This window comes from Conger conger, chromosome 4, assembly GCF_963514075.1.
Source record: "Conger conger chromosome 4, fConCon1.1, whole genome shotgun sequence".
In the NCBI taxonomy this organism is placed as follows: Eukaryota; Metazoa; Chordata; class Actinopteri; order Anguilliformes; family Congridae; genus Conger; species Conger conger.
The window spans coordinates 77,291,314-77,301,787 of record NC_083763.1 but is presented as its reverse complement, the minus strand read 5'-3'; the positions used below and the strand labels follow the sequence as shown (position 1 = coordinate 77,301,787).

Sequence of the window (10,474 nt, the reverse complement as noted above, 5' to 3'; positions counted from 1 at the left end):
AAAAGCCAGTGGCTGTGAACCTGCCCCAGGACAACTGTGATCTAGAAGCACATCAACAGCCAGTACCAACCAGTACCAACCAGTACTAACCAGCACCAACCAGTACCAACAACCAGTGCCAACCAGTACTAACCAGTGCCAAGCAGCACCAGCCAGTGCCAACCAGTACCAACCAGTAGTAACCAGCACCAACCAGTAGTAATCAGCACCAACCAGTACCAACAACCAGTGCCAACCAGTACTAACCAGTGCCAAGCAGCACCAGCCAGTACCAACCAGTACCAACCAGTAGTAACCAGCACCAACCAGTAGTAACCAGCACCAACCAGTACTAACCAGTGCCAACCAGTACTAACCAGTGCCAAGCAGCACCAGCCAGTGCCAACCAGTACCAACCAGTACTAAGCAGCACCAACCAGTACCAACAGCTTTCAGTGGTTTTTGTGTTGTTTTTTTTTAAACACAACTGCATTATTTTCTTCTTAAAATGACAAAATGTTAACTAGTCACCATTTACAATACTGACTAGTTTAATTCTTACCAACTAAATACATTAATCACTGAATGTAGTTGTAAATATGAATGATGTAAAAATACAAGAACAAAGATATAGATTAATTTCACTGTAGTTAGTGAGCAATTACATTAGTTAATGCCCAATCATGTCACCTTTTTGTAAAGTGTTACCTGTTAACTGATATGCAAAGGGCACATAAGAGGTCAAAAGCACAAGAGTGTCAAAAGCGCAGGGAGACGGTGCAGGCAGACTAGCCAATAAACGCAACCCAACAACCCACTCAAGTTCAGAACAACGAACATTCTCCCAGTCAACAGGGACATGAGTGCAGCTGGGCAGGCAGGCAAAATACAGGATAGCATTTGGTTACTGTAAACTCAGTGAGCACTTTATTAGGTATTAATTACTTATTATTTTGACTTATTGGTTTTCTGCTGCTGTAGCCGATCCACTTAGAGGTTTGACATGTTGTGTGTTCAGAGATGCTCTTTTGCATACCACTATTGTAATGTGTCATTATTTGCGTTAATGTCACCTTCCTGTCAGCTATGACCAGTCCGGCTCTTCTCCACTGATGTAGCTGGATACTTCTTACTTCCCACCCCTGTTTAAGATGCCCCCTGCAGTTGGAGAGCACTTCTGCTGCTGTAGCCATAGTAACTCTTGCCATAACCACACTGTACCAGTTCCTTGAAATTTGTTGACATCCAACAGTGAGGACCACAATAGGAATAAGTCTTGACTTTTTTGTGTTATCCTTGATGTTCTTTTAACTGTGCAGGAGATGCAACCATGCGTCTGTCCATTAGAAAGTAAATTGTGGCAGAGGGTTTGAAAATAAGCTTCAAAGTGGCATGATATGCTGATGCTTTTAAAACATTTTTCCACACGATCATTACTATAATTATTAGAATAGAATCGAATTGAAGCGAAAATAAAATAATATAACTATATTGTCCACCAAGCCTGGAAAATTGCCTTTGGTCTTATCTCAAGAGCAATAAAAACAGATCACAGAAACCAAAAAACACATTTCACATGAGATTGCTCCATAAATATTTTATTTGTATTTATATTCAGCACTTAATTAGTAATATAACAGGAATGAAGCTGATTAAAACTCTGCCAGTGGATTTACTCGTAGACTGTAAACGGAATTGAACTCTGAGTGAACGCTGAGTTAGACTTCCCACATGAAAGATAATGATGCGTTCACGTCGTATGTGAATTACCGAAATTAACCACCTACATCCGATCCGAGTCGTAATTCCGAGTAGGAAATATGGGAAATAACTTCCTGATGGCTCCGGTTAGGTACAACCTGTCGGTGAGTCGTGTGAATGGCATGCAGACAAATAATTACCAACTTAACGACTGTTCAAGTTAGCAAAATCATAATATTATTTAATATTTTCACCAGCTCGCCACCGCATACAGTTTGATTGATAGCGCTGCTACCTATAACAGCTGGGTTGGTGGAGCTGCTAAAGAGAGCTACTGTCAGATAGCCGATCACTATTTCTGGAAAACCGGCAGCAGCCAGATACGCTACACGTTTAACCGCTGCCAATCATCTATGCTAGATATCGGCTCAAGAATAACGTCATCGTATTTTTCCCGTCGTGTCAGGGTTGAGCGGTTTTTGGTTCTTGGGCTATGGGAAATTCTCCTTTCGTTCCGCGTTCTCCCATATGACGTGAACGCAGCATAGGGGCAAATATAAAATTAAATAAAATAAAAGCTTTGACTTGGGAGAAGAGTCTTTCAATTAGAGCCAGTCTGAGCAGTGGTTGGAGAACTGGGATTGGCAAAATGATTTTGAGAGCAAGCCTAGCTGATATTGATTGTACTTCTCAATGAGTTGATTGGGTAGACTGACTTGAAAATATAATTTGATATGTAAATAGCAAATAGACTCCACACTAAAACGTATTCCCAATTACAACCACACACATTCTGTACAGTCCCCTCAAAAAGTATTGGAACAGCAAGCCCAATCCCTTTGTCTTTGCAATACACTGAATACATTTGGGGTTGAGATAAAAAAGAGACAGTCTAGAATTTCATTTTTTTATTTCCTGGTATTTACACCTAAATGTGTTGAACTACTTAGAACACAACACCTTTGGTATCAGACCACCCCATTTTGAACAAAAGCATTGGACCAAAGTGGAATCCTACCACTTTTTCACCCTAATGAAGTCCGTTGTTGTGTTGGCAGTGTGTTTTGCAGTTGCTGCATGATGCAGTTCCTTCCAATGAGTTTTGAAATATTTCTCCATAACTTTGAATGTCTTGAATTCATCCTGCTGCTACTATCACAAGTTATATCAAGAAAGCTTAGTGTTGACCTTGCTGTTCCAATACTTATGGAGGGGACTGTATATTCTCTGATTTACGTTGGTGTTGAATATGATAGTTAATCTAAACTACAGCAATTTAGCCCACTGTAACACAGATCTTCAGCGGGCAGATTCTCAGTGGAACACAATCAGAGCCAACGAAAAACCAGGGGAACAGCCTTCCAGTGAATCTGCGTTTGAAGGTGTGCAGAGACGTGTTGCTAGTGGGTTCGGAGAAGGACAGCCTCCCCCTGTTCCAGTCCAGCTGCACTCTGACCGTTTTCACTTCCCTCCTAACATTCAGCTTAGTAGTCTTCTCTGCGTTGCTATACATGTGGTATTCCCCGTCACCGTAACATATAGCTGACATTTCCCTGGGCTCCCCTTCACCTGAGGAGTTCTCAGCGACACCGAGCGCCCAGGTAGGATTGTCCCCAACCTCTACATCCCAGCAGTGCATCCCTGAGGAAAAGCCCTCTGACCCAAAGGCATAACCTTTGAAGATAAAACCTCCATCGTCATCCTCATCCTCATCATCATCATCAGAACTCAGCTCTGTCTCCCCACTGTACTGTAGGCTGGTCAGATCCTCAGACACGATGAGATTATGTCTGGTGTTTGGATCTAGAGTGACGGGAGCTAAAGTTAGAGGGTGGGACAGAGAGAGAGAGAGAGAGAGAGAGAGAGAAACAACAAAGTTTTCTATTTTTAATAAACTGCTTGTGTAATCAGGCCGATTCTTCATGGCTGTCCTCAGGATGGAGGTGTAAATAGACTTACCAAGTTTCATGGCTTTGAGTCTAACTGTCCAGGATTTACTAGCCGCTTAATAAAAAGCCATCCCCACATGCAGACTCATTGGATTACTGTGAGCATGTTTTAAAGTGCAGCAAATCTTTTGTCGACTGGGCTGGCCGCAGTCAATACCGTGTTTAGTTAGCTGAATCTATTTATCAATTACATTTTGTTCATTATATTTTATCTAAAGATCTACATTTTTCACAGTGCTCCAGAGCTTACAGGTATAATAGTACATTTACAAAACTCACTGTACTGAACAATCTCCTGCATCTTATTCCACACTCTGTACTTCAGGTTGCCCAGGTGTGTGGCCACATCAATACGCCCTCCTGACACCTTCTCTGGAACGGACACTTTGTATTGGGCTCTGTAACAACATTCAAGAGTCATTGGGTTTGGGTTCAGTACAATATAAGAGTCAGGAACAGGAGTCAGTACTGTGCTGGGTTTGGGTTCAGTACAATATAAGAGTCAGGAACAGGAGTCAGTAATGTGCTGGGTTTGGGTTCAGTACAATAGAAAAGAGAGACAGACAGATGTTTACATACCTTCTCTTAGTGGCCTTGTAGTTCTGAAATGAACATAATTTGGATTGGTTAACCCGTTTAACATTTAACAATGGCCACATTCAATGTTTTTGACAGTCAAGAGCCAAGCTCTTTGATGTAGTTATCAAAGAGGTTTAATTCTGTAATTACAGCGATTCCCATTCTGGATCGTATATAGATAATCACACATACATTTCACATTAGCACACATGTAATTCACAAAAACACAATTATTCCAAGCTGAAAAAAATAATCTTGTCTTGTTGAGTTGGGCACCATAAAAATATTGGTCTATAGAGGTCCATTGTATCACGGTGAAATGCATCTATAAAACATGTCAAATCTCAGGCAAACTATCTGGATGGTTAGTCTCATTGTCTCACAGGTTCTGAGGTTTTTAAATCAAATGTCCACTGGGGGCGCTAAAAGGAAGCTCAGACTTTAACTGGCAGGAGAAGAGGCTGGTTTTCTCCAGAGAGGCTTAACCTCCGCACTGATTTACATTTACATGTACATTTTACATTTTAGTCATTTGGCAGACGCTTTTAATCCAAAGTGATTTACACTTATTGCATAGGTTCTTCCACAAGGATCGAAACGGCAACCTTCCGACTGCCAAACGACTGCTCTTACTGCCTGAGCCCTGTCGCCCAATAACGTATCTCACTACTTGGCATGAATACAACAAATTACTTAAATTCAAAACAATCCAGAAGGAGGATCGGACAGGTTAGGGGAAAGGCAATCTTAATTTCTACTTAATTGCATTTTTACTAGTCAACCTAATATGTAAAAATGGGTATTTCCGGAGGATTTTAGAAATGCTCTTTTTCATTCCTTAAATGTACAATCGGTAAGATTTTTGTGTTATCATTGAAAAAGGTTAACTGAAATGTTGACTCACCCTCTGCCTGTGTTTATAGTCCTTAAATTCAGGTTTCAAAATATACAGTTGATGGTCTGACACTCTGAACCAAAACATTGTATAACTGTACAATAGTTCAAGCGTTGGCGTTTCAACATCAGCACATTGACAGAGAAGGGGGATAGATAAACAGTGTTGTGGTTTGAAGTTGTTTGTTTCTGCTATTCCTCTCTTAACCGTTAGAAGTCCAAAATGACCTATTGTATCTTTAAATTCTGAGCGTCTTTACCACACCCTAGTGGACATTTCACATTAAAACTGCAGCAAAGCGTATCTGTAAGAACGTTCTGCAAATAAGTGCTCAGAGGTACATGTATACTTATAAGACTGGAGTGGATAAACAGTACAGGTAGTATTCTGGGTGCTGGGTGGATTCATGTTTGGGTGAAGTGCCCCTTTAACACACATGTATCTCACATTAACACACGTATATTCCAAATGAACACACATGTATCTCACATTATCACACGTATATTCCAAATGAACACACATGTATCTTACATTAACACACATGTATCTCACATTAACACACATGTATCTTACATTAACACACATGTAACACACGTGTGCATACACAGTAATTGGTTCTCACCTGCAGGAAAGAGATATCATCAGCCTTCATGTCCTGCTCTAAAGCTACAATCATGTCTGTCAGGGATGAAATCTCTTTTGTCAATTTTTCAACCCTCTCCTTCATCCTCTGGCTCTTCTGCTCCTCTTCCTCCCTCAGTGCAGTGACCCTGGTCACTTCTTCATTCAGCAGAAACTGGTGAAGTTTCTCAAACTCCTCGTGTATTTGTATAGCTGTGCACTCAGCCTGGCTCTGAAAGAGGAATGTAGCACTTATGTGACAATAAACTATAAATAAACAGTGTGAGAGGCTAAATTAGCGGTTCTCAAATATTTTTGTCAGGCCATCTCTTTCGTCTCCTCATTAATAATTTATAGGAATCATATATATCTAATGCTGTTGTGGTCATGGAATGCAGTCTCTTTGAAACAGAATATTAAAAAATCTGTTTTTAAAAATGGTAATGCTGTCTGTTGTGAAGTGCTAATCTGTGTTAGCATGGTAATGCTGTCCGTTGTGAAGTGCCAATCTGTGTTAGCATGGTAATGCTGTCCACTGTGAAGTGCTAATCTGTGTTATCATGGTAATGCTATCCACTGTGAAGTGCTAATCTGTGTTAGCATGGTAATGCTGTCTGTTGTGAAGTGCTAATCTGTGTTAGCATGGTAATCTGCAGTAAAGTGCTAATCTGTGTTAGCATGCTAATGCAGTCCACAGTGAATGCACCTTGATGAAATCCGCTGCGTGGTCATCCTTCTGCTTCTCGGCGATAAGGTACTCCAGCTTCTCCTGCAGAGGTCTTAGAGCACCGTTGACTTCCTCCTGGAACGACACGTCCTATATTCTCAGATTCTTACACTGCAGGAAAAGCCCTGGGATGTTTTGTTTGCGAGCACACAAATGAGCCAGTGAATGGAAATATCAAAAAGTAAAAGGAAACATTTAATTGACAAGACTGCAGTAACATGATACAGGAAGTGCATTACAATTACACAGTAAATCACTGAATGGTCTTTGTATGCAGTGTTATAAAATATACACAGATGAGCCTAAACATTATGACCAAGGTTGGTCCTCCACATGCCACCAAAAATAGCTCCACTTTGGTTCATCGGTGTATATAGCAAAGCATTTTGTGATATCCTTTGTAGTAAAGGTTCTTTTGACACATTAAACTCACATCTGGCTTTATTATGAAGTCACACACGGACGTTGAAATGTATTTTACTTTTCACACATCATCTGCGAACGCTGGTGCATGTTTTAAATAAGGAGGCATACAATGGTGAATTCTCGCTGAAAAACAGGAACTTGGTTATTGGTTGTTGACTAATCGCGGGACTAATTATGAGGAAGTCTATGCAAGCATTTTTTCCAGACACAAAATGAAAGTCTGTTGGAATACACAATGTTGCCTGATTGCAAGGTGTGCAGCGTTGTGGAGGCACATTTTCTTCTTCACTGTTCACTGTTCAGTCAGGGTTAGGATCGGGGCACAGTGCACCCAAAATGTTTTACTGTGCACAAACTCAAACTCAATAAAATGTGTATCCACAATACTCCACAATGTTTAAATCCACAATACTCTTTTTCTTTAATAAGTTGTTTATAACTGAGACTGAAACACAGTTACACTCCCAACAGTGATAACAGGTGCTCTGAAACAGATTAAATATTTTACAAAAATGGTAGTGCTATAAATCTATTAGGACAGCAGTGGTAATAATTTGTCAATTAGTCAGGACAAGGGAAGTGTAAGAGGGTACTATACTCCAACTCTCAATTTCACACTTTCAGTCAATGAGACGAAGAGCTACATTGCACTACAAGTATTATGTTATTGTGTTTATAATACACACCGTGTGCTTGTGTGAGAGGAAGGGGGATATAGAGAGACCATGTCAAATTTGATTTTCATGGCTAGAGTGAGTCAAAATGGGCAGGTGTATTAATAATGTTCTCATAAATTTGTCATCCAGTAACCAAAATGTATATGTTAATCAACTTTTAAAATATATTCTACAACAAGCATCCACAGTTACCTTTGCACATTTTTACTTCATTAAAATGAAATACAGTATAGGCCTGAAAAGGGCAGATTTACATTTATTTGAGTTAGTGTTGCCTTCCTGTTCAGCTTGAACCTGTCAATGCTCATTCTCCTCTGACCTCTGTACTGTGTTTTTGCCCACAGAACTGCTGCTCACTGGATGTTTTTTTATGTCAGCATCATTCTCTGTAAACTCTAGAGACTGTTGTGGGTGAAAATCCCAGGAGATCAGCAGTTTCTGAGATCACCCTGAAATCACTGTGTCTGGCATCAATAATCTTCAATCACATTTCCGATGTCTTACTTGAACAACAACTGAACCCTTTAATGCACCGAGCGTCTGCCACAGGATTGATTGCATTAACACGCTGCACTACAGGTCTACCTAATAAAGTGGTCAGTGCCCCTATATATAGGCCTTTATGTTATGATTAATATAATATTTACAAACCTTATACTTCAGCGTGGCTTCCTTTAGTGGTCGCAGTTTGTGATTCTCGTGCTTCTCTGAAGTCTGACAGACGACGCAGATCGGCTCCTCGTCGTTGAGACAGAAGAGCTTGAGTTTCTCGCCGTGGAGGCCGCAGAGTGACTCGGACGCGGAAGCCGGTTTCTCAAAATCAGAAGTAGTTCTGTCCCTACAAATCGGACATTCTCTTGCCTTGTTCTCCCCCCACCATTTGTGTAGACAGGCTTTGCAGAAAACGTGGCTGCATTTTAGGCCGACAGGGTCGGTGAAGATGTCCATGCACACGGCACAGGTGATGTCTTCTGGGAGAGCCGAGCTGGAAGCCATTTCAGCGCGACGGTTTCCTCGGCCTTGCGCCCAGAATTAGCTTCAGCGGTTACAGCCGACGGTTCAATTTCACTTTCTGTTATTGCTCTGAAAAAATAAGAACTGAAAATAACAATAAGCTGAATAAAAGTACTGTTCCTTCCAATTAAGCCCGTGCTGTAAAATGTGTTGTGGCCATAATTCCTTTGGAGCTCTCTCTGGTTCGCCGGGTCTCTCTGGGTGTTGAAACTGAGTGTGGAAACTGGTCCCTGCTTTTTTATACTCGGAAATGTTAGCCTCCTCAAGGAGGAACTACAGCATTGTGGCGCTTTCTCCACAGTGCACACTCTTAATCATTAACACATTTTACAGAGATCAGTTTTAGCTGCTTCATCTCAAACCCTTGAAGCCTGACCAAACATGCTGAATGTATTGTGTCTGAAATTGTCAGAGGGGGGGACAACTTTTGAAGTTTTTTATATTGCCCATACCACAGTAAACAGCCCTAGATGGGGATGTTAATAATTTTGACAAAATCACAAAGGCTTGAGGTGACTGCTACATGCCTTTTGGGTTGATGTTTAATTGACCGATTGGGTTTAACTGACCAAAGGACTCATGGTTGTGCTCAAAACCCGCATACTAGCATCCTAGCATACTACTCGTACTAAATCTCAGGCTGACTAGTATGACTAGTATTCCATTGTTTGTTTTATTTTTTTGTTTGTTTTGTTAGGTTTTTGTTTTTACATATTATCGATTCACACAGCAGGATTGTTAATTTGACTGAGGAGATTCAGATTCAGGGTAGCAGTGTGGCTTCACAGCGAGGAGGTCCTGGGCTTGAAGCCTGATGAGAGCCTTTCTGTGTGGAGTTTGCCTGTTCTTCGCGAGTCGCTCCGTGTATTCCTGTTCCCTCCCACAGTCCAAATGTATGCAGGTAAGGCGAACTGAAGCCAGCATACTGTTGTTTAGAAATTTCTTATCCAAAGGCCATCTGAGAATTTGACTGGTTTCACATGTGCGTGTGTAGCGTGGTTAGCTCAGCTAGTTCGCTAGTAAGCATGGTGAAAACAGCAGTGAAAGTAAAGGCTAAAAGCAGATTACCTCGACAACACTCCCTGATGACGTAACCCTCAAATTCAAAAGAACATTGTTGCCCTTGGCTAGGGGCGAGTTCGTCTTCAGCTGACTGGTAACGCGTTTGTTCAACAAATATTTGGACGAGTGAGAGGCTTGGATTCAAATTTCCCACATGCGCATACGAAAACACATTACGCCAATGATCCTAGGAGCCGGGGATATTCCGTCTCTAGTTAGCCAGCCTATGTTCAAAGCTAGGCTGCTGTGTTCACTTTCCAAATTGCGCAGGAACTTCTCTTGTTTTCGTGTGTATGACGACCATTTGAACTTGCTCCCTTGGAATAGGAGGAACTGACATCGAAACGAAAAGGGGACGTTAGCTTCTGCGTGCCACTGCTTTTCTTGTTAGCAGCGCCGTTAATGTCCTGGATTAAGCAGAACTAAAACTAGTACTTGGCTAATTGCCTGCTATATACAACGCATAACCGCACTTTAAACGGGAAGACTTTTTCTGAAGACTAAGGCATCTTAGAGATCCAGCCATTTACAGGAAAAAAAGAAAAGAAAAAAAGATGATATTTTAAAATTACAATGAGATCAAGCAATTTTCTATTTATGATGAGATGGCTTTTCATGGACACATCTCTGCCTATTAGCCGGTGTAGTTTGATTCCTGTCTGTTTGTGTAGTGTAATTCCTATTGGTGTATAATTTTACTCCAGCAGGAATCACAGACGGACCTGAACCCCCCCCAGTTTGAGGTTATTGGTGGCCTGTAGTGTAGTGGTTAAGGTACATCTAATCAACTGTATGTCGCTCTGGATACGAGCGTCTGCCAAATGTCAATAATGTAATGTTATGG

General features: G+C 41.2%; 1 protein-coding gene across 1 annotated transcript; it reads right to left on the bottom strand.

The window, feature by feature from the left end:
- Positions 1 to 1,561: 1,561 nt before the first annotated feature.
- LOC133126928 (E3 ubiquitin-protein ligase TRIM35-like) lies at positions 1,562 to 8,816 on the bottom strand. Its single transcript, XM_061239434.1, has 6 exons — positions 8,206 to 8,816; positions 6,431 to 6,526; positions 5,726 to 5,956; positions 4,209 to 4,231; positions 3,909 to 4,027; positions 1,562 to 3,498 (listed from the first exon to the last, which is right to left on the bottom strand). The coding sequence occupies exons 1-6, from the start codon at positions 8,548 to 8,550 to the stop codon at positions 2,957 to 2,959; spliced, it is 1,356 nt and encodes a 451-aa protein (XP_061095418.1). The 5' UTR covers positions 8,551 to 8,816; the 3' UTR covers positions 1,562 to 2,956.
- Between the last annotated feature and the right edge of the window lie 1,658 nt (positions 8,817 to 10,474).